This window comes from Vipera berus (genome assembly GCF_964194415.1).
Source record: "Vipera berus genome assembly, chromosome: 1".
NCBI lineage: Eukaryota > Metazoa > Chordata > Lepidosauria > Squamata > Viperidae > Vipera > Vipera berus.
Window position 1 is genome coordinate 136,803,881 of NC_138202.1, and position 25,310 is coordinate 136,829,190.

A 25,310-nucleotide genomic window follows, 5' to 3' on the forward strand; every position below is an offset into this window, starting at 1 on the left:
CAAAATTCACTTAACAACTCTCTTGCTTAGCAACAGGAATTTTAGGTCAATTGTAGTTGCAAATAGAGGACTATCTATAATGAGAAAATTGGGTGCCTTATTTATTTTATTGATTTATGTGGCTACTTATCTCACTTATTTGCCGTTGCCATTTACAATGGCAAGTAAAGATACATATAATACAAAAAACAAAACATACAGTAGCTGGGAATCATAAAAAAAGACCACCTTTAACATATCTGGGGTCCCAGTTCAGGCCCAAACCAAGTTTTTAAGGCCTTACAGAAGGCCAACAGGAATGAGGTCAATCTAATCTCAGGGGGGATAATGTTTCAAAGGGCAGGAGCCATGGCAGAAAAAGCTTTCCTTCTGGGCTCTGCCAGCCAACACTCCTTATCTGATGGCACACGATAACCACCATCACTGCTTGTCATTTTAATGTTAGCCATCAAATAAGAAAGAGGTTTTTTTTTAATGCTTTTGGGGTTGTTTCTTTTTTCTTTTTTTCTAGCTTATTTTATCCTGCTCTTAACTGCAGAAATGAACAGCTGAGCCAGGAAAAAAAAGGGAAGGAGAAAAGCCAGAAGCCTGTTTCCTTCCATTCTGGTTGATGAAATAAAACAGAAGGATGTCAGGAAGGTCAGCTTGTGTCTTTCCAATATGTAGAGTCAACTACTATTGTTGTTTGCAATAGTATTTTGCAAAAGCAGAAGCTCGCAGGAAGATTCTTATATTAGCTAGTAGGAGGAAACACTTATGCCCTTCTTGTCCAAATGTATCCCCTAATTTTCTGTTACCTAATTACCTTGATTGTTTACAGAGCTCCACTAATAAGCAGCTGCCATTCTTCTGTGTTTCTGTTCATTATTTTTGGCCTCTTGCATGAAATCTATGGCAACAGTTGCTTGTGCACATTAATAGTCTGTGCAAGGGTTATGATGAAAATTTTATTTATTTATTTATTTATTAGTTTTTATAAACCGCCCTTCTCCCGAGGGACTCGGGGCGGTGTACAGAGGAAGGAAGGTATACAGATCGAACAATAAAAATAATAAGAAACACTAATGAACACAAACTGGGACCCCAATTAACGCTATCATGCCAGGCCAGCCTGCTGAAACAGGAAAGAAAATGTGACAAATGGCATGTCTGACTGAAGCAGGTTCATATTTTTTTTTTGAACCACTAATAATCAGATTGGCCCAGACTCAACAGACACAAAGCACTGCAATTCTGAACGATTCATCGGATTTTTGCATCTCCATTCAGTGACTGGGGGAAGACTTGTATTTCACAACAGGAAAGCTTCAAGAGTTCAATTTGCCTTTCATCTTTTGTAGCTTCTGCTTTCTAGTTCTGTGCCTGTTCTGCTGGGTGTCTTGATTCTTGATTCTTCTCCTCTCCTTCCAAGTCTCTGCCCTTTCTGAGGGAAACAGCAGGAGTAACTTTTCCTTCACACCAGTTCTGAGGGAAGGAAAGAAATGCCTCTCTCTCTCTCTCTTTCTCCCCTCTCCCCAGTTTCCTTGGCTGCTGCCTCTTTCTCATCAGGCCTGCTATCTTTCAGTTTGCCTCTTTCATCGACTCCTGGGCTCTGGCTCTGTTGATTCAGCTTCTTCTTCATGTGGCCTGTGGCGGAAAAACTCCCAGACAGCCATCTTGTCTTCCTCCTCTCCCCTGCCTCCTCCCTGATTGGCAGCTGGGTTGTCCTGACGACGGGGGAGGGCCACAGTGGGAGGGGGGGAGGAAGGAAGGAGCAGAGGGGCTTTTAATCTCTTCAGGCAGTCCATCCTTCCACACGATGGATTACTAAATCTATTTTACAGTACGTTATAGCCCACAGAATGGAGCAGAAGATTTGTCATGAGATAGTGTTTGAATTAGGCATTGGTGCTGCTTTTTTTTTGTTTTTAACCTTGACACTGCTTTGAATGTTCAACTGGAGCCCTGAAAAATCCTTGAGGAGCATCTCTGGCTATCTCTATTTTTTCCTTTCCTTGGTAATAAACACAACAAATAATTATTACTCCTGTGCTCACAGGGAAAGAGCCTGAAATATTCTTTGTTGTGTCCTGCAGAGGGGGGAAGCAAGGAAACCCTGGGAAGTCCATTCCAAAAAGTGGCAGACTCAGCACAATGGGACGAGTGCAGTCTGGACGAAAAATTAATGAATGCTATTTAACGTGATTATATGGATAACTCATCTGTGTCTCCCCTCTGACAATTTTGAAAGGGACTATTGAACCTAAGAATGGGGTGGGACCATCTAACCTATCATATCTTAAATATGGGGGTGATGGTACTGACCAACCAGCTAGCAAAAGGATGTTATTTAGTTAATTTCAACTGTTCATGTCCTAATGGACACCATTTAATCAGGATCGTTGATCAATAATTGCCTCTTTGAATTCTTGTAAGATAAGGGTTATAAAGCTTAAAACAGTGAGCATCAAATGCAGCAGGTACAAATACTTTTATAATGTTAGTATCCATCGTGAAGCAAACAAGATATTATGGAGAGAGAGGAACTGATAGTAGCATTTTGTTGGAGACAGCACATATTATATGCCAGTATGTAGTATTAACACAGTGCAGGGCAGTTACACTATTAGGGCAAAAGTAAACCATCTGATTTAAGAAGCACAGAATACAGTCAGGAATTCAGGTCTACAACTGGTAATCAGCAGTATGCTAAACATAAAGATGTCTGCTTATATATTGCTGCAAATAACTTGTTATTTCTTTAAAGAAAAAGTTCTATATCCGAATATTGATTCAAGAAACGTTTAAGGAATCTTAATTCAGCTGCTGCAGAAAGCATTTTATTTAACTATAAGGCAAAATAATTATCCCCTCAATTTTTTTTCTGTCTTAAAACAGTTTTATTCAGGTCAGGTCCATTTGCTACATTCTGGCTTACATAGGTATTTGTGATGGTCAAAAAGATTCTGAACATAAAAGCAATTGCACAGATTTAAAAAGAACCAACCATCTGCCCAGGGAAAAAACTTGGAGCTGATTTTGGAATCACTAAAAGCTGTAAACAGTGCTGTGTTATGAAAAGTGTGCAAAAAAAAGTCCTACGATCACTGCTGTCCTAGGGCATATATGCAAACATATCCTTTGTTTTGTAATCAATGGAAACCCACCTCTTCCAGATTAATAGTTTCACATGATGCCATTTTTAGAATATTATGATTTTTCAGCTTTGTATTTTCAGTTACCATTTAATTTTTTATGTATTCTGCTTTTAATACTTAAACTCTCTCAGCTGCCTAGAGCTGGTTGGTTTATCAGGTGGTCTGATAAAATTTATAAATAAATAAATAAATCTTATCTCTTGCAGCTCTGATACATGTGACTATAACAGTTATATGAATATTATTTCTTGCTGGCAGACATGTTCCAATATACTTTGCTTGGACTCTTATTTGCACATTTTGGGCTTGATTAACTAGAGTTGGTTATTCAATATGAACACCAGCTTCCCAGTGAAAAAATATTGCTGCTTTTATCTGTAGATCAGACATAAGCAATCTGGTAACTTTCTAATAGTTCAAGCCAGCAGAACCTACTGATGAAGAGATTTAATATGTTCCTCAATATTTTGGTAGTCACTTTTAGAATTCAAGAATGACATACTTTCAAACCACCTTTCAAACCACTGTGACCGTGAGCTTTCTCCCTATTAACCTTCTAGACACCAAAGATGCTCTCTACTATTTTACTTTATTATTATTATTTTCTGAACACTTAGCACAAAGATCCAGGCACCCATCATTTTATTCTCAAACTTTGGAATTTAAAAAGGATTCACTATATCCCGTGAAATAAAAATTATGCTTAACAGTGTATCTACATAGTAGCTGCTCATTTTCACACACATTCACACAACAAATATTAATAGCCTTGTGGATGCTAAGGCCACACTAAGTCCAGTAGTAGGTGTTCCAGTACCATTAGAAATGAAGTAATGTGAATCTACTGCAATTCACTTGAGAAATCTGTTCCAAGGTCATCTCCTAAACATGCTTCTAACTAATTTAGAATCAGCAAGTGCATTCAAAACTGCTTCATTAAAAATGGAAAATGTATACTGGATGAAAATGCATGAGGGTCTCCTGGTGCTCTGCAATACATTTGGGCCACAATATAGGCATTGCCTAAATTTTATTCTAAAATTTGAATTAAAAAAACACAAAGCATGCATGCTTTTAAAATGTAATAGTTATTAACCATACATTTACAATAGTAAGAGTTTAGTTATTTGCCTCTTATTTAAATTATATTTAATGTATGTGAAATATCTAGAGAAACATGGGAGAAAAGGGCCATGTCTGTTTCCAAAGGAAAATTAGATACCATTTTAACTAGAGAATAGGAACTGAGTTCATGGCTCATTGGCTTCTTTTAAACTATTTAAGTATGGGACTTGTGTGTGTGTGTGCATGTGTGTATGTGTTGTATAATATACTATTGAAGCAATAACACAATATTATTGTTTTAGTTACAACATAAGGATTTATAACTAAAAATGTTATAGTTTGACATCAGGCCGTAAAAACACAATAAAGAGTAATGAGATTTTAGAAGTGATGGCTAAAAATCATCTGTCACAACAGAAGTGGGATTAATACATTTCCGTGCACAAATGGTACAGTACCTTGTTTGTTGCTCTTCATTAAATCTACCAACATTTCCCCTCCAGTTCCAAAATCATTTGTTTCATGCTCTAGCTCCATTTCGGTATCACTGCTACTGCTAGCAGAGTAAGTGCACACTCTCAGTGCCCTGTCCTGTACAAAACAACATATAATTCCTTGACTCAAAACAGAAAACATTTCAGTGAAAGCAGTGGGTCTGAAGTGCAGGGAAAAAGGTGAGCCCTTTTTATCTCTTTCACAATTTATTTAGCTGCTGCCATTTGCTACTGATTATGTCATTAAATGTCACAATCCCTGAACTTTCTCCCAGCACAACCTAAGTATTAAAGCCAGTTTGCACACAGTCCAGCTAGAGAATCCATATTGCTTTAATGTTATAACAAAGCATTTGAGTAAAAAGGATCCATGAAGAGTTAGTGGCAACTCCGGAATTCAGAGTTGGTCAGTTACCTGTTGTCTCTGGGGTATGAAGTAGTCACCCAACAAATCTCTGAACTGACAGAAATGGAAGCAAACATTGCTCGTTGGGTGAGAAATACTTGGGGAACATTTTTGAGGGCTGGAGATTCACTATATCATAATTTTACTGGTTAGGATTTGTATTTTTATTGTTTTAGAGATATTTATTTCTTTGGATTATCACTTTTAATGCCGTAAGCCGTTACAAGATAGGTGACAAATAAATTCAATAAATACATAAACAAAATATTAAAGAAACATAAAATTGTAGGAACCTTACATATCATCTAGTACAGTGGTCCCCAACCTTTTCGGCTTGGGGGCCTGGTGGGGGTGGGAAGTGGGGATGGTTATGTGTGAGTGGTAGACATTCACACAAGGACAAACAGCTCCATTTGCACATGCGTGCGCTCACCCACTGCTTGTGAGGCCCGGCTCTGAACGGGCAGAGATCCACTAGTGGGCCGTGGCCTGGAGTTTGGGACCCCTGATCTAGTACAGTCCCTAACCAGCACAGGAATCCAATTCTACAGTGTATTCCTATGAAACAAAGTGTATTGTATTGCAGTGGGGAACCTGAATCAATACCATTTCCCAGTGGTACAATCTTCTGTTAGCGTTATTGTTCTTATTTGGTTTGTGCTTATATCTAAGCATAGTACCATATACTGAGTTTTCCTCATAACAATCACCTGCTGAGATTGATAGAGCTGAGAAAACAGTGATTGGCTCAGAGTCATCTAGAGGGCTTCCCCACGGAAAGTGACTGAAGTTGTAGTGATTAAGGTGCTGGTTTAGAAGCCAGGAGATGGTGAATTCTAATCCTGCCTTAAGTATGAAAGCTGTTTGGATGACTTGGCCAATCACTCTCAGCCCACCCATCTCACAGGGTTGTTGTTATGGGGAAAATAAAAGGAGGAAGGAGTATTAAATATTTTCATCACCTTGAGTTACTTATAAAAATAATACAGGCGAGATAAAAATCTAATAAAACTTAAGTCTTCCCACTCAAATCCAATACCCTAATCACCACACCACCCTGACTTCACCTCGCTAACTAAAGGAAAGGATTCAGACTATCATCTTAAAGGACTTTAGATTTATTCTAATTCTTTATTTGGCACAATGCAAATAATTGTATGATTGTAATTTTTCAGTATATCTTTTTTTTAAAAAAATGATGCAAGGTAGGCATGTAGTATCATCTTGATGTGTTTTTTCTCCTTTTTCCAAAGGAAATTCTGAGTTTGATCACAGAAATGCAATGGGCTTTTCTTTCACTGTTTCACACAGTCCAGGTTTTCAAGAGAAATCAACCTAGGTATTTTTCTCTTGGAGAAGAAAATATAACTGCTTCATATATCCTTTGCACTTCAAAAAAGAAAAGCACTTTGGATGAAGGGAACTTTGATTAGGAAAAAAAAATTACCGGTATAGCAAAAAAATTAAACATTCCTACATTCCCTGCCTCTTTTATCAAATTCAAGGCTACTAACACTTGCAGTAAAGAAATAACAACAGCACAAAATATTCTATGTATTTTTCACATTAAACTTTGCCCTTCAAATTCTCTTGCAATTGACCTCAGTTTCCTGGAACATAGTAAGAGGCAGAATATGATCACTTTTTAAAAAAGAGATAGTATGAAACTACAGTAAGTACATAGAAAAAAGAAAATGAAATGAATCTCTACTGTATAATGTTTGGGGATAACAAAGGCTTAATATCTTAAGTTGATAGATTACATCATGTCACAAATTCTTCCCTTGTAAATTAACTGCAATCAATAATAAAAATTATTTGTAAATATTGTAAATGAAAGGGGAAAGCACATATAACATATCAATGCTAATGAATATGCATGATATATTACTGAACTGAACTTTAGTTTAATGTAAGTTTACTTTTGGTAAACCTAACTGCTACACAAACTATTCAGCAATAATGTTATTTTACCATTCGTATCTCTGTTAAACAGCTAACATCTTGTATGGAAATGATGAGAAGCTAGTTGATTTGGTCTAAAAACAGAGTTAAGATATTTCCTTGCCATGAACCTTAAGTCCATCTTGCCTACTGCTCTATACTAAATGGCAATAGTTGTTCAGCATTTTAGATAATAATTTTTTCCAATATAGCATAGAGAAGCCAGAGCTGAACCTGGGACATTCAGAATACCATCCATCAATCCATCAACTCTCATAATGTGTTATAATCAAATTACCATTACAGAGTTTGGGAGGATGAAGTGGGGTAGCAGGTAATAACTCAAAGAGATGGACAGAATATAAATTTGAGAAATAAATAAACTTTGAGAAATAAACCAAATACTTTCAAAATATTTTATATTTATACCTTGGCTTTGATAACATTCTTGCTGCTCCAGTCTGGAAACATCTTTACATTGCTACTTTTTTCTTTCTCTGAATCATCTAATGATGCCGAAGCCAAAGAATTTGATTCTTGACTGTTTTTTCCCACAGGACCTGTTAGTCCTGGACAACAAAAAGAAATGGAGAATAGCATCTTGGATTATGTTTGCATGTAAGAATCAGATTCATTCATGAATTGACTGATTACACTATGGTCACGGGAAAAAGAGAGGACAGTGGCTTGCAAAATGTTACAAATGCAAAATATCTGCACATTCTTCTTTATCAGGAAAAGATGTAGTCATCTCTGCCAGAAGACATTTAGCAATAAATTGGGTGTTAAAAGTAAATGCAACAAGTTGCCAACAGTTTTATAAACATTCAATAAATTTGAGGAAAGAAGACGGTGTGGGAATCTTGCTTCTTTATTGTAAGCTGCTGCTAAGGGCTTGATAGCTCCATTTCTACAAAATGGAGGAATAAAAAGTAGACAAAGCTAACCTGATATAAATCCTGCAAGCCAAATCACTTAATATCATGGAACATACTTCTTACATATGGTTACATTACCAAAAGGGCATAATACTCAGCCATCCTTATTGTTAGAGATGTGCAAGCAGAGCACATATGACCTCCAATTATAAATAAAATAAAATAAAATAAATTGGCATTGAAATCACAACGATCTATGGGTCCTGACCATATTTTTTAATGAAAAGTTTGAGGAAGGGAACCATCAGATGTAAATTTTTCTAACTGAGAAGAAAAGGACAAAGCAATAGAAAAAAATTCTCTCGCCACAAGTGTTCTTAGCCAAATTATTTACTCTTTTTCAATGGAACAACTTGTAGAACAAGAGCACATGTAAATCACAGTCCTTTGTAAGATTCACTGTATGCATGCATATGGGAGGCAAAAAGAGAGATTGGTGAGAAGATAACATTTGAAAGTGAGAATGTTGACCTCCCAATCTGCAGCATACCAGGTTTTTGTTTTGTTTTTTTAAAAAAACACATTTCTTCAAGACAATTTAATTAAGAAGCAGACAGTAGAAGGCTGGTGCAGTGAATATTAGCATTAAGATCAGGACAATCTCAGTGCTACTGACTTCTTATGAAGCAATTCAGTGCTTGCAGTTTCTATTCAATTTGTTATAATGACAGTGTTTAATCATGGAGTCTTTTCTATAGCAGGCTGCTGAACTGAGGTCACACATGTGGCTATTCAAGCATATAGCATATAATCTATAACTAAGATTTCTGTTCTAAATCTCCTCTAGTTGTGCTATTAATTAACAATACACTTTTTAAAAAAATAGTCTAACTTAAGATACCTTTTCTTTAACTACAATCTGAAATGAGCAGGGGAGTTTCCAATGAAGCATACAGCATGTATTTGCATTCTGTTATAAGCAGCGCAAACCTGTATTAGGAATTTTACTAAATCAATTACATTCCAGCGTGTTTAATTAGAAGGTGTCTCATAAACTTTCAAGAATCTTTAATGTCGTTTATTTATTCATCTGCTCAATCTAAATATTGACACATTAGCAAAACATTCTCTGGATTCTTGCAGCAGATTTCTAGCTCTCATTTGAACGTGGCAATCGGAGAAAAGGTCAGCTTTGCCAAATAATTGTGCAGTCTAAACATGTTAACATACTCTTTCTGTTTTAAACATTTTTTTCTTTTATGAAGTACACGGGATCATGATTCGAATACTTAAAAAAAATAACATTTAGCATATGAGATTCACGTACTTCTGATGAACTTGAAAAGGGCAGCCTTTTGTACTACTCAGGAAAATGTCTATGGAGACTCTCAGTCATCCAGGTCATAGTTATCCCAAAGGTGCTTTTCAAAAGGCAACTGGACTTTCTTGGGGTTTCTCTCCCCCCCCCTTGAAAATGTTTTGTTTCTCATCCAAGAAGCTTCTTCAGTTCAACCTGAATTGAAGAAGCTTCTTAGATGAGAAGCAAAACATTTTCAAGGGAAAAAAAACCCAAGAATGTCCAATTACCTTTTGAAAAGCACCTTTGGGATTCTGAATAAAATGTTTAAGCTATTTCTAGATGTAGGTATATGAATGCTTCATATAACAAGAATCATCACGGGGTACTTTCAAGAGCTTGCATTGGCATTTACAACAAATCCACCTGGACTAAGACCCATATGGTCACATATGACATACCCACACATGACAAGCACATACACACACAAAAGTATTTTAAAAGGTTGACTCAGCCTTCCATCCTTCCGAGGTAGGTAAAATGAGGACCCAGATTGTTGGGGGCAATTAAGCTGACTTTGTAATAATGCCGCTTGGGGTGTGTGTGCAAGCCCTAATAAGCAGGCATATACATAGAATGAAGGCTACTGCTAAGCTTGTAAGCCGCCCTGAGTCTTCGGAGAAGGGCGGGATATAAATGGAATTAAAATAAAAATAAAAAATAAAAAAAAGTAAAAGCGCTGCCACCTCTGGAAAATCTTCAACTTGCTTTGGGCTACAGCGGGGGTGGTCAAAATAGCAACGTCACGTGATGTGTCATGACATCTCTCTTTTTTTCCTCCACTGCCAGCAATGGGGTGGGCACGGTTTCGCCATGACGCATCCGGCCCACAGGCTGGCAATTTGACACCCCTGGGCTACAGCTTTAAAGTGCCCCGACTTAGCTTTGACATTATCCACAAAGTATTTAAAGACACGGTGTGGAAGAGTAAGCTGCTGGAACCCCTGCTCCCTTCTTTCTCTCCTGTTTGTGCCTTTTCCCCAGCATCAGCCTAGCTGAATTGCCAGTAAAGCTGCAACCTTGACACAGGTGTGGTAGAAGACGTGTGCTTTGGAGCACTGCAGCCACCAGCAGAGTACAGCAGCCAAATGAATGAAGGTGGCTTTCCCTCAGCAGGAGTGGATGCTCCAAAAGAGAGGGGAAGAAGTATAAAGGCTCAGCTACATAAAGCACAACATGAAAAAAAAGGAAGAACTCTACATTGTGGCTATTAACAGAAAAAGAAGAAATCTCAGAGAAAGAGGGGGGGAGGGACTTAAGACAGAGCAGACTTAAGAAATAAATGTCAATGCACATTAGCCATAATACAGTGTATTGTGTAGTATATTGAATAGTAATAATATAGACTATAATATGAATATTGTCAAATGTACTAACTGTCATACAATGATCATAGTGATGAAATGAAATGAACCTTTATTGTCAAAGTACAACTATGGGCACATTGAGATTAGCTGAGCCTCCCTTTGTTCTCCCACCCCCCAACACACAGTGACAACAAACCCTCCATCTTACTACACCATGTGAACCAACTACACCACACACCGGCCTCCCAAGTCAATTCTGCATAAAAGCGATTAGAATAGAACCGAATATAGGATCGCTTTCCTACGCTTGTTTTTACAAAACAGAACATCTCCCCAACCTTTATAGGGAGATAGAAAGAAACCAGCTACCCAGGGCCCAGCATGTTTGTTGTCTCTCTTGAATCTGGGTCAGTCCTAAGTGGGTAGTTTGAAAAAGAACCCCTAACACGTGCTATGTCTTCTTTATAAGATAGTAGATTACCATGTAGCATCATAACCTCTCCATTTCACTGGGATCAGCGGATTGCAAAACACCTACAGTAATGCGAGGTGTCTTTTCAGCTGCATATTTCACACGTTTTTACACAATGTTATCATTGGGAGGTCTCTTCTAATGAAAACTGACAGAGTGGACAACAAAGCATCTCATATTTGGAAAAACAGAAGCCGTCATTTTACCTGAAGAAGCTGCTTTCGGAAAATGACTCTGCAAAGCCCGCACACCTCTATCAGCCATTGTAGGATCTGATGCTGAATGAGAAATTACACTCTCGACAGATCCCGGGCTTTTCTTAGTTGTTGAAGGCACTTCTCGTTCTAGGGTTTGGGCTTTCTCAGATGGAGTCTGAGGAAAAGGTTGCTCGGGCGATGCGAAAACTTTGTTTTCTAAATCCAGTCCTTGTTTAGAAACGTGTCGGCCCGTTGAACGGCTTCCTGAGTCCGGAAGTGGAAAGGTTCCTATTCCGCTGTCCAACGTCCTCATTTGGCAGCAGGATTCTGAAACGCAAAAAGACAGGCTACTTTCAGTGGAAAAGACAAAGAACCACAACAGAGGGCACCTTGAAGAAAGGGGCTTCGCCGAAAAAGGGAAGGGCTACAGCTCATAGGCTTTGTACATACATCCCTAGCTGGGAGTATTTTAAAATGAGAGGCGGCCTTTAAAACTGAGAAAAATCACTGCAAGTCAAAACAAACAGTATTGATCTATTGATCCAGGCTCAAGGTTGACTCAGCCTTCCATCCTTCCGAGGTAGGTAAAATGAGGACCCAGATTGTTGGGAGCAATTAAGCTGACTTTGTAATAATGCCGCTTGGGGTGGGTGGGGCAAAAGCCCTAATAAGCAGGCATATACATAGAATGAAGGCTACTGCTAAGCACATTGATTTGTGCTTTAAATTGTAAGCTGCCCTGAGTCTTCGGAGAAGGGCGGGATATAAATGGGATTAAAATAAAAAATAAAAAAAATATTTATTTATCATTTATTTATAAGATTTATAAAGCTGCCTGAATCCTTCACACCCTTGGGAGGTTTTAACCAATTAAAATAATAAACAAAAATAAAGCAGAAAAAAAAACAGACGTTTGGGAACGAGGACCATCCAGTTTAAAAAAAATATTCTAAAAGAAACCCATCATCCACTTTAACCCAAGGCCTGAGGAACCAAGCCAAACTTTTGACAATCTTTAAAAGGAAAGCAGGGAAGAAGCCACGGGGAATTTCTAGAGAAATGCCATTCCAGAGGATTGGCAGAGCATAGACAAAGGTGGGTCTCATCAGATCACTTCGTCCGAGCAATGGGATCTGCAGTAGTCCAAGTCTGTCTGATCTAACAGTACAGGCAGAAACTGCTGGAGAAAGACAGCCCCTCAGAGAGACAGGCCCTACTTCATGGACCAGTCCTCGAATTGCATCTTCAACTTAACCAACAATTAGAGCCGCTCACACATTCTTAAGCAAAGGCGAGCCTATTAGTGCCTGTGGCCACTGCATTCTGAACCAGCTGAAGTTTCCAAATGATTTTAAAGAGCAGCGGTATCTAGAGCCCATTGCAATCATCCGGATAAAAGTGATTAAGGCATGAGTGACTGACTGGATAGCCTCTTGATTTAAGAGTGGACATAACTGACACGCAAGGTGAATATATGTGAAGGCCTTCCTAGCAACAGCTGCCACCTGCTTTTTTAAAAAGGAGCTGTGAATCCTGGAGAAACCTCAGATTTGTGCTCCAGTCCTAAATGGAGAAATCCCACCCCATCCAGCACTAAACCATGAGATTCTCCAGGGCCAGATGGCCCAAATCACAACAGCTCAGTCTTGACAGAGTTGAGTGTGAGTCTGCTTCTCCTCCATAGCTCCCTCAGAGCTTGCAAGCATCCCTCAGTTGACCTCTCCTCAAGATAGCATACTGATAGTACTTTATTCCGAATTTGGGTGAGCAAGCAAGAAAGGAATCAGAAAATGATCCAAGTAGGACAAAGCATGTCCTTCAAGGTCAGGTCACAAAAAAACTGTATCTAAAGGTATATATATAATGCCCTTAAAGATTTGGATCAGGGTCATGGTGGCCAAGAACAGAGCTGGCCCAAACTCTGAGTCACCCTGGGCCATTCCACAGCCTCTGTTGAACTAAAACCTACTCAAATAGTGTGGATAGTACAACAGAATTAAGAACAAAGCAAAACAAAATATTTGTTCTGTAGCTACCAGCTCTGTTCCTTACCTAATAATACCGCTAATCCAAATTCAAGCAGAAGCATTTTTGGAAAAATATTGAAGTACAGAGCTTATGCAAACTAGATGTTCTACTTTACTGCATCTACATTTAAAAACGGAGGTAAGGCATGGTGTACTGGCTGCTGCAAGAAGTGAATGGGAGTACCACCTTAGATAATTTATGTCCCTTTAGCACAGACATCTCAAACTCAAGGTCGCAGGCCACATCCAGCCCGTGATGTGATTAGATGCGGCCTATGGGGCCGCCCTGGAGACCAAGAGTCTGGCATGCACAGCTGACATGTGATGAGCACTCTCTTGCCCTGCAGACTGACCACGTTCTGGCACCGGCTGGCCACCATGAAGTAGAGCAATGTGCAGAGCCCCAGCAGCAGTGCTACACCTGCCATTACCACCTCCTCCATGGCACACACACACACACACACACACACACACACACACGCACACGCTTGGGTGCTAGCAGTTTGGGGAAGTGAGGAGCTTGTAGGGCACTGAACTGTCCCCACGTCAAGGTAGCTGGTGCAACTTGTTCCGTACCAACCCAGCCATCCCAAGTTAGCCGCACCCAATGAGCAGCATCGAGCCGGCCATATCTGCCCAGCCATGCCCACCTAGTCATGGCGACCTGGATGTGACCACCCAGCCACACCCAGCCTGCCATGCCCACTGGCCCCTGTGTGTCGTCATAGTCTCACATGCTACTGGCCCTCGGAGGGCAACCATAATGTTGATGCAGCCCTCAATGAAATTGAGTTTGACACCCTGTTTTAGTAGTATGATGAAACCTATGGACCCCAATTAGGCTGAAAAAGTTTTCAAACTGTTTTAAAATAACAAATATGCAGTATAGTAATATAAGCAAGCATAAAGTTGTTGTATGCTTTACTTTATCAGGTTTTATTATGTTCCCATCCAAATTTTCTCCCCCCCCCTCAAAATCTATCCATGTACACCTAGTGGTTCATGAAGCCCAGGTTAGAAATCCCTACACTTTAAGCTATATGGATTCTATAAATTAGGTTGCATTTTTTTTGTAATTACACATTTGCATCTGGTACAGATTTTTAAAAAATATTAATGAGAAAAAAGCATACACATTTAACCAGAATTAATAATCACAACAAATTAATCAAAACTGTTGCATGCTGCATAGCTAGCTTTGGCTTATGGAAGTAAGACAGATCCAAGGCCTTTTATAAAAGTCCAACTTGTAATCTTCTTAAGTATGCAGTACATTTCAATTTACTCTGAAATTTTATTTTACTTTTTAATTTTATCTATTAAATTTATTTGCCACACATCTCACTGTGGGACTACTCTAGGCAGCTTACAACAGTAAATGAAAAAAATGATAAAAATGTGAACATACCATTAGTAAAGCAGTAAAACAATAAAAATGAGCAATGAAAGTACAATATGAATTAGAAGATGGCTTGTGAAGAATATTATAGTATATGGTCCTCCAAGAATCACAAAACAAGTAAAATGAAGGTTTTGTTATAGGTATTATCTTTTATTTTTCCTAAGGGACTTTCATAATAGCATTTGCTATTACAGTTATAACTCCACATGCTGCTTAGAATGACTTTAGTCTAAACAAGACAGGGTTAGGCTCTTATCTTTAGAGAAAAAAATCAAAATGCTATCATATAAAGTTATTTTTAACCAGTCCAGTAGTTATCTGAAAATACATCAATCTGGGGTATTTGAGATTTGAGCAAAGACCGCACTCTTCTCACAAAATAAAAGTCAAAGCATCCCAATTATTTTAGACTGACTAATTTACTCACAGAATTGTAAAATTGGCTTAGGAGACTCCATCAAGTGAAAGATTGCACAGAATACATCTTAAACCAAACGTGGACCTATATGACTAGTCTATTTCAGGCCATCAAATACATGTCATTCTAGAGACAGGTATAAAGAAATAAAAAAGGTATCCATGCATTCTGAACACTGTATGCACATAGAAATAGATGGAATTTGTTTGAATAAGGATAAACAATGGTAAGATTAGGAAAGTATTGGCCTATCACTCATACATGGCAATTAACCATCACAATTTCAGCACCATGGACAGCCCCTATCTAACCTTCAAAGAGGGTAAAACAGTTGCTGCAATCTGAATATTTTGCAGTATTTTAAGCCAGACTCAACAGTGTAAAAGGATGGATGAATATCCAAGTGCAATGCTATAAGCACAAATGACAGTGTCTCTGAAAGTATAAATAAGGAATATTTTAGGAATAAGTTTAAATTTTAATTCCCAAAAGGCAGTGAATATTATTACTACTAGTGTTATTGTTAGTAATACTATCCTCGACTAATTAGCTTTACAATCTTCCAAGCTGTATTTCTACATAAGCAGAGAGAAGCTAAAGGCTTTTGTTTTGTTTTGTTTTGTTTTGCTTCTTGCGGAAGTGGACCACTGCCAGATTTAATGAATCAATCTAATTGTACTGCTCTTCATTGCTCCCTCCTCTCTCCATACATTTGTAATGGAGAAAGGCCATCTACAATGTTTACCACCATTGTAATATTTCAACTACTCATTTTTAGAAGATTTATGAAAGATGGGAAGTTTGGATCTATAATTCAGAAAGATAGGTTGTTCCCGAGAGGAAAAAGCAACATTCACAGTATAGATAAACAAATGTTTCTGCAACCATTTTGACCCATTTTAATATTTTTTTTCTCTAGACAAGAAAGTTCCACTAATCTGATAAAAAAGATTCTTTAATATTTCTTCTCTCCATTTCCTATAATGAATCAGTTCTTTAATATTACATTTTTCATTTTACTGATACCATTAGCTCCAAAATACCCCTCTTCAATACTCCTCAGTACAACTACAGGCAGTTATCTCTTATTATATTTATGTGAAATGAAAAGAAAATGAGTCCCGTTAATGCCAATATCATTTACAAACAAGTTAACATGATCTCAGAAAGTATTTTGAATGATAAATTCCACAGCACTAGCAAAGTGGCAGCAAGGCTCATTTCAAAGGGGCTCTAAGACTGAAATGCTATTCTTAAAATCCTGGACATCTGGAAATTACTAAAGCTAATTTTCAAATAAACATGAATTGGATCCAGCTGCAAATTAACGTCTAAAGCCTCCAACCTCAGAGAGCATTTCCTTCCTTCCTTCCTTCCTTCCTTCCTTCCTTCCTTCCTTCCTTCCTTCCTTCCTTCCTTCCTTCCTTCCTTCCTTCCTTCTTTCCTCAAAGACCTTTGAGACTAGTCCCTCGATTTAACTCACAATAGTCCTATTTACTTATTTAAAAGAGTTCAATAGCGGTCCATTTTATATATCTTAACCCTGAACAGTTCAACATGTAAAAAACAAAGTTTAAAAGCAAACAGTAATACTAATAGAAACTAGATCTCATGACACCCCCAAAACAATATTCCCCATTTATCTACTGGTCATCAATCTCTCCCTGCCTCAATTTTTATGGGAAGACCCAGTGCTTCTTCTGGGAGCTTCAATGATATACGTGACTGGGAGAAGGGGCCGAGGATCACTCTGGCTTGCAAATAGGGAAATGAGGTTAATCATCTCAGCCAATGATCCTGTGGGTGTTAAAATTTCAGATAGCCCTAGCCTTGATTTGGACTAAAGTAGCCCTCCCCAGTCATCATATCAGCAAAATTTCTTTCGGGGTGGGTGGGGGTGGGGGCTAACTAACCCTATCACTTTGAATGCTGCTTCTCTAGGATTATTATGTAAATCACCACCTGAATTTCCACATGATTCCATGGTTTATATGACTTGATTCTGATTTTAAGAATTAGAACGGGCTATTCTGAATAAATTCGCATTATGCCATTGTTTCAGTGACCAGAATTCATTATTATCTCTCAAATTCCTCTCTACATTTTATGACAGAATAAAACATTCTGCTCTAGTTCCTTGGAGGCAACTGTCAGTAAGACAGAAGAAGGTATCTCAGTCTCAGTCCGGTCATTTTAGAGTCACTAATCAAGCTGGAAAATTAAAGAAATGTATCTGTTGAAAATGGCTGCAAGTGTATCAAATTCATCCTCATAGCAATACACGCTAAGCTTTCCCTTCTTCTTGAAAAATATGAACAAAACAAGAGGAAAATATCCTCTGGTCCTGAATCATATTTTCTTCTTAAAGGTGTAAAATGGAAGCTATTGTGCTTCCTGCTATTTGCAGGTTTCTGAAGAGATGAGAGAAAAATCTTGTGCTTATTTTATAGGTGTTCCATGTGACATTCAATGCAAATCTCCTTCCATCTAGACAGAGTAATTTGCAAAATATTACAAAAGAGATTACACTAAAAGGGTTCATTGGTATCTCTACACACTTTCAACTGACAACCGCAGAAGCATTAGCTTAAAACTGAGAGGGGAAAAAAAAGCTAAAAGTCTGATCACATCTCACAACAAGCTTATATAAAGCTGATGGGAAGCCCACTTCTATTGTCAGCCCAAAAGGAAATTTAGAAACCCCAGAGTTTAGATATGTTTAAATGGTGCTTTGGATAATGCCTGAAATGGAGGAAAAATGGTTTTATATCAAACCAGCAAGAAGCCTGAAGGGGTTCTAGAAGCTGTGCTGAACTTTTTGGAATCAGCCGTAACTCAGCAGAAACCAAACCAAAAAAAATTAGGTTGTTCCAGGTTTTAGTTAAAACAAAACTCAGCTGAGTGAATAGAGCACGGTTGGTGTGTGTTCCACCCTCTCCCCTCAGCAGCTTATCTGAGGGCCAGGTAGTCATCCCAGCGTCTTCTTTGCCTTCTCTCCTCTTGCCATCATCAATGTCCCAACATATCATAGGCCTCCTTTTGGGGGAATTGATTCCTTTGTAAAACTACTGAATAGCATGTGGTATTTCTATTGCTACAGGTGTAATAACTAGCCTAAACTACATACTAAAACTGCAAATAAAGTGATTTGCTCACCTGGAGAGGATGTCTTGGGATTCCATACCGTATAAGGCATATACAAAAAGAAGAGAAAGTCAAAGAACATGAGGAAGACCCAGAAGAAGATGGAGAGACAACATCAAGGACACACTTACAATAACATCAATTAACAATGGCTGAGGCTGCCAGAAGAGCAAGAACCAGAACTTTGTATCTTTCTTGACACCCAAAGTGGAGGAGGAGGAGCAGGAGGAGCAGGAGGAAGAGGAGGAGGAGGAGGAGGAGGAGATGATGTTTGGACATCTTCTACTGCATAGGGTCTGAGTTTATTTAAATTTCAAGCATCATTGCATTGGATAATTCAAGATTGCAATTATGTTGCAAGTATGGTAGATTTTGGAATGCTTTTTTACATTTGAGATGGGAGCAAGAGACAAAAAGCTGTTTCTCCTCATGTGAGTTTTGTGCATAAGTCACAATCTGTGGGAGTGTTCACATTTCTTTTTCTCATTTGTTTTTCCTTGGGCACAACAGGAAAGATTTCTTGATGCCAGATCATTAAGGCAATACCTTCCATTACTAATTTGACTGACTAGGAACTCCTGTGCATTGCACAAAATTTCAAGGCACATGTCTATGGTAGCATTTGCTATAGTAGAGCCTTCTAGATATGTTTAAGTGTAAATCCCAAAGCACAGCCATGCTGTCTTGGAAAGCTGTAGTCCATCAGATCCAAAAAGGCAACTGACTGTGGATGGTTGTTCTAGAAAATGGGCTTGGCTTCACGTAGAATATGAGCCAAGAAAGATGAGTTCGCTTGCTGCCTCAAATGCATGGAAAGTGCTTTCTGGAACATGGCCAGCTTTCTCCAGCAGTAGGGAACAAAGGGAAGTGCTGGGAAAATTGAGGGTAGACAGGCGAAAGAGTTATAATCCTGTGGCACGTTAGTAGTAGAAGTGAAAGTTAGAAGAGGAGGAGGAGAAGGAAAAGAAAGACACCCCAAAAATTGGGAGTAGAGGGGGTGGTGGAGTATTTAGTACTGGGAGCTGGGGAAGGAAGGAAGGAAGGAAGGAAGGAAGGAAGGAAGGAAGGAAGGAAGGAAGGAAGGAAAAATTGTCCTTCCTTTTGCTCAGCTGTTCTTCTACTTCTACCCATAGCCCCTTTTCAGCCTATACACAAACTATAACAACCCAGTTTAGTTTCATGCATCAAATCACCTGAACAATACATGGAAAACAGGTGCTCTCTCTGCTGAATACTTCACGTACAGAATTTCTGCACATCCTTAAATTAGATCAAATAAAATAATTCAACCTAGACTGTGGTGAGCAATCATGTATTGGCTGGCGCTGCTCCATACAATCTAACAAATAATTTCCTTTTCAGTTTTATGTTTCCTCTTATTGATGTTTCCGTAATATTTCCCATTAGTTATTTAATTTTGTCACAGCAAGTGCAGCTCTTTCAAATTCTATTTTCCTTTTTACCATATTGTGAATCTAAGCGGACTGCTAGTATGTCCCTCAGCTCAAATACCATTTGAACACCAATGACATTTATTCTGAGAAATCATTACATTTACATTCAATATATTGACCAAACCAAGTAGTTCAAACATACCTAGTGGGGGGAAAAGGATTCCCCTTTGAGAAATTAAACATGTGAAGTGGGCCTACCTACAATTTGCACCAAACTAAATGGCTGATTTTCTTTGAAGGATATACTGGAAACAGGTTCATCCATAGATGCTTGTTAATTCTGAAACATTATTCTTTCCAAATATTAGCCTAGTTTTTCATAAGCGCTCCAATGTGAACCGTTCTTTTCTTTAAAATACATTTGCAATTGGCAAGTAGACCTCATGCTACAGATGGCAGAACGCATCTCTTTATCTGCCCGTCCTTTCCTTTCTTGGAAATGCTAAAACAAGCCAAAAAACAAAACACAAAACACCAAAACAAAACAAAACAACCCCCCCACACATATAGAAATAAAGGTTTGTTGCTTCCAAATCAGTGTCAGTTTTAAAGTGGATTACATATGTTGGGCTTTACTTGACCACGTTAACTAAAGTCGAACGCATCATTGTTTTGCTCTGAAGGGCCAACTAATGCATGAATCTGAAAAGAAATAAACTGTTTGTAAAAGTAACCTACTCTCAAAGCCATGGCATACACTGAAGAATGAAAAAAAGAAAAGAAACACTGCATTCAAACCAGCATGCACAAAGCAAAATTGTGTTGTGAACTAATAGGGCTGCACGTGAGGCCTTGTCACACATTGGGACCTCAAATTCTAATACTGAGTTGGGAGCACACCACAATTACAACTGCAGCATTTTTAACAAACGGAATTGTTGCCTTATTTTTGACTGCACCGCAACACCATCCTAAAGATGCCTGGGATGAATACAGGTGATCCTCGACTTACGACCTCAGCTGAACCCCAAATGTCTGTTGCTAATATTTGAGACACTTGTTAAGTGAGTTTTGCCCCATTTTACGACCTTGCTTGCCATGGTTGTTAAGTGAATCACCACAGTTAAGTCAGTAACACGGTGGTTAAGTGAATCTGGCTTCCCCATTGACTTTGCTTGTCAGGTGGTCGCAAAAGGGTGACCACATGAACCTGGGAACTGCAACGGTCATAGTGAACCAACGGTCAAGCATGTGACTTGATCATGTGACCATGGAGATGCAGCAATGGCCATAAAGTAAAAAACAGTCATAAATTACTTTTTCCCCCGGTTCTGTTGTAACTTCTAATAGTCACTCAATGAATAATTGTAAAGTTGAGGACGACCTATACTCCAGTTTCTAGACACAGGATTAGATGATTAAATGAACCAATCAGACCATTACCTAGCTTTATGCAACAGCTATGAACCCAGACTTTTCCTGAAAGTAAGTTAAACAATTAAACATTATGCCATTCAGTTGCCAATTTAGGTAGATCTACCCTATCTGCGAAACCTTTTCCTTTCAAATTTAAAACACATAGGTAATATCCATTTATCTTGCTTCCGACCTAAGTTCCTAATACCAACCACTCATCACTTCTTGGAATCTACTGCCAGATATATTAGAAACCACCGAAACAAAACAAAAAAAAATCTGCAATAGAATGAAGTTCCTATTTTTGAACTGGACAAGCTTTAAAAGTTACTGTTTTGCTTATCAGCCATTTGGAAAATCTTGTAGGAAAGCCTTTCCTATCCAAAAAGTGACTTTACCAAATGCCAACTTTCATGGGAAGGTTACATATGCTTCCAAGATCGTAGCTTCAGAGGCCCTTCCGGTATTGTGGTGAGATTTGTAATTTACTCGTGCTGAAGGCTCAGTAACATTCACATTGCTCTCATAGGTGTTGCAGCAGAGATGTTCATCCCATGTCTCCCTAGGGTCTTTTAGCCAAAGTTTACATTAGAGAACAATTAGCCAAGGAAGAACAAATCAATACGTTCAGAATTGATAGTTTTCTAAAGATCTATGGTATTTATTCATTTTCTTGTACTTATGTCTCCCTGTCCGAAAACCTTTTTTTTTCAGGATCTGTCTCCATATGTATGAAAAAGGGGGAAATTAATATCCTTATTCATCTCTGCTGCAACTGTCAAGATGAACTGAGGTGCTGCTTATTGGAAGACGCCAGCTCTGAAAAGATCCACCTCAACCATATGGAGTGCCAAACAAAGAAAAGACAGAGGAAAATATCAGAATCCAAACCTCTGAGTCTAGTGAAAAGAAAAGAGCTTGGAAGTCTGTAAACCTGGACAACTTACAGTTGTGCCAGGCAGCATGACAACTCGTTCATTCCTTCTTTTGTAGACACAATGTCTACCATCAACCCTAAAATCTCATACTTTAATCCGAGTGAATGTCAGGTTATGGTAGATTATTGTTTAGTTTCCTAAATTCAGTGGTCCACATTCTGCATACTGAGTTTACTATGGATGGTATTTTAAAACAGTTTAAGGAGACAAAGAGTGAGGCTTTTTTTTCATAATAGTAATAAAACTTTCCTATTTTCTCTCAAAAGAAGTCTGGCATCCCCTAGCTCTAAACTTAAAATCTTCGCAATTAGCTTTTTATAAGATTTGAGCTGTCAAATTCTGCTCACTTAGTTTCTGACCCACAACCCCATTTTATTTAAATGTGACACAAATATCTGCTAACCATTGAATTATCCATTGACTGCTAAACAGGAATTCTTACTCAAGTGTCTTCCAAGTACCAACCAGATTCTATTCTGCTTAGGTTGTTCAAAATCAATCTATATAAATGTGACTCAATAATGCACAGAATTGATGTTTTTCTTTTTGTTTTGTTTTTTACTTTTTTCCTAACACAGATTATTATTTTGAGTATGAAACCAATTAAAAGTTGCGGCAACATGTTCTCTAAACCAAGAGTGGAATGTTTTAGTGAATCCACACATTTTCTTCCACATAATCCCAATTTCAAGACATGAATTCTCCTCCTCCAGACCAGATGATATTCTAAGCACTGTGCCCAAAGCTAACTGAATATAAGCAGGAAGCAATAGTAGTTAGCAAATGGTTATGTTTTGAGGCCAACATTTTAACATGAATTTATTTCGGGAAGTTATTTTCCTTTTTAACAAATTACTGCAATAAAAGCTGGTTGGGGGAAAGGGAGAATTAACTTGATCTTCAGAAAGAGAATTTTGTCCCCTCATATTAGCTGGAATTGAAATTGATAAATAATTCACTAATAACAGTAAAGGCATCCACTTGGGCCATCTGAACAGTATGGAAATTTGGAGGACTTCCCATTGTATTTTCCCCATCTGCAGAATATGGTCCTGGGGACAATTTTCATCTTAGTCTATGGCAGGATGAGCAATATTTTTGTAACCACAAGTCATATTTACCTTTTTTGGGGGAAAATAGGTAAAATGAGATTCCTAAAATTTCTGTGCATTGTTTCCATAAAGCCACTTATCTGAGAAATCACAACACAATCACAATCCCGACAATCCTATTTATGGACTTTTTTGGTTCTCTCTTTCATTGTTATGGAATCCATGAATACTCAGATAAGAGTCAGATAAGGAATGTAGGTTAGTTTTTACGAAGCTAGATTTTAGCTGCTGTCACATCGTCACTCTGTGACCATTCCTTTTATATATATATATTTATTTATTCCTAACAAATAAATACAGAATTTTAAATAAACAATTGAAATCAGGGAAAGATATGTTGCACACACAGAAATTGAGTTGCTCATTTCTAGAGGTACCTTGTGTTATTCATCTCTAGTTCAAAACTATGGTTCTTACAAAAATAAAACATAATAAAGCCATCCAATTATTATATATTATTTATGAAGCAGAGGATTGAAAGCAGTTACCCCTACATTAGCTATTATAGCATATACAGTGCATTCAGAAAGTATTCAGACCCCCTTCACTTTTGTCAATTTTGTTATGCTGCAGCCCGATTCTACAGTTGTTGAAATTCATTTTTTCCCCTCATTAATCTACACTCAGTACTCCATAATGACAAAGTGAAAACAGAATTTTAGAAATGTCTGTAAATTTATTAAACAGTAGAATGGAATAATTAACCAGTGGACTGGCTTGCCTTCAAAAGTTGTGGATGCCCCATTACTGAAGACACTGGACAGTCAATTGTCTGAAATGGTATCGGGTCTCCTGTTTGAGCAGGGGGTTGGACTAGAAGACCTCCCAGGTCCCTTTCAACTGTAATTCTGTTAATTTTAGAGATGTGCTTCCTGTCGAGACATTCAAAGGACAAGCACAGCTCAGCTTGAAAAACAAAAGTATTATTTTGACTTAGAAGGATTGTATAAAGATGAAACCCACTTAAAACTATAGTACTGATCATATTGAAAAGGGTAGGCTTATTGGCCATAGTAATATATTTAACTGTTACTGGAAGTATGTGATCCACACAGGAAAGTTGTCAGAAGGGAATCTTTAGGTATTGCCTAAAAAACCCCATTCATTTGGAACAAATATGCTTTAGATTGATAAAACAAAAACTACCAAAAAAATGAATTTGGGATAAAAACATTGAAGTGTTTGAAGGAAACAACATCTTGCCATAGTGCCTCTAGTAAGGGTTGGGGTTTGTGGCTGCCAGTTCACAGGAAATATTGTACAGATGGAAAGAAGAATGGATTTGACTAAATATCGATATATCCTAGCATCTCATCGTCATTGAAGAATTGGAAGGCAGAAAGAGAGTGCATGTTTCAGCAAGACAGTAAATTGAAATGTAGCTTGAAATCAAAGTATTTAGTTACAAAAGGTAAATGTTTTCAAATGTCCCCGTATCTGAACATTACTGAAAATATGTGGTCAGATCTCAACCACGCAGGGCTTGTAAAGAGAACAAAGAATATTTCTGAGCTAGAGAAGTTCTGCAAAGAAGAGCAAAGGGGAAAAAAGACCTCCCCATGCAACGGTAGAAAGAGGCTTCACTGTTTTGTTATTTTGAATCTGTATATAATTGCACATAAAAGGATGCAAGACATGCATTCAAGTCTGCAAGAAAATTAGTTGTTTAACTTTGTACAATCTAAAGGCTCTGTCAGCTCTGATTCATTTGGAGTTTATTGAAACATACCATTTGACCAGATGTGCCTAAACATTTGCATGCAACTGTCAGATTTACACGTATTTTTCGGAATGCTAATCATTTTATGTTCTCCGTGTAACTGAGATGGACAGGGTAAGTTTTCTGGAAAGCAATTATTATAATTCGGTAGCTGATTATACATAATCATAAAGGCATGTTAAGGCTATGTTTAATAAGGAAGTTGATCCAGAACACTAATGCATTTGGCTTACAGGAAAGACAGCTAAACCGAATGCCCCAGTAGTGTTGCAGAAGAATTGGCAATTAGACAAGTGCTATATATATTATCTCTTAGGAAGAAGAAAGTAATTATTTGTCTTCAACAGACTGTGACAAAGAGTAACTTGACATTATTTAAAAGATTCTAATGCATACTAGATACTTATTGTTCAGGAAGGGAAGGGGTTTTTTTTAAATAATTCCTTTTATAAATAATTCCTTTTATAAAGAAGAGAATTGTT

At 38.0% G+C, this 25,310-nt stretch overlaps 1 protein-coding gene across 1 annotated transcript in view; it reads right to left on the minus strand.

Annotated features, from left to right (window-relative positions):
* The window catches only part of NCKAP5 (NCK associated protein 5), a 643,822-nt gene that overhangs the window by 56,556 nt on the left and 561,956 nt on the right, over positions 1 to 25,310 (minus strand). The window contains exons 14-16 of the mRNA XM_081341973.1: positions 11,267 to 11,584; positions 7,476 to 7,615; positions 4,661 to 4,793 (exon numbers count right to left, since the gene is read on the minus strand). Coding sequence (XP_081198099.1) covers positions 4,661 to 4,793; positions 7,476 to 7,615; positions 11,267 to 11,584 — 591 coding nt within the window. The remainder of the gene's footprint in view (positions 1 to 4,660; positions 4,794 to 7,475; positions 7,616 to 11,266; positions 11,585 to 25,310) is intronic.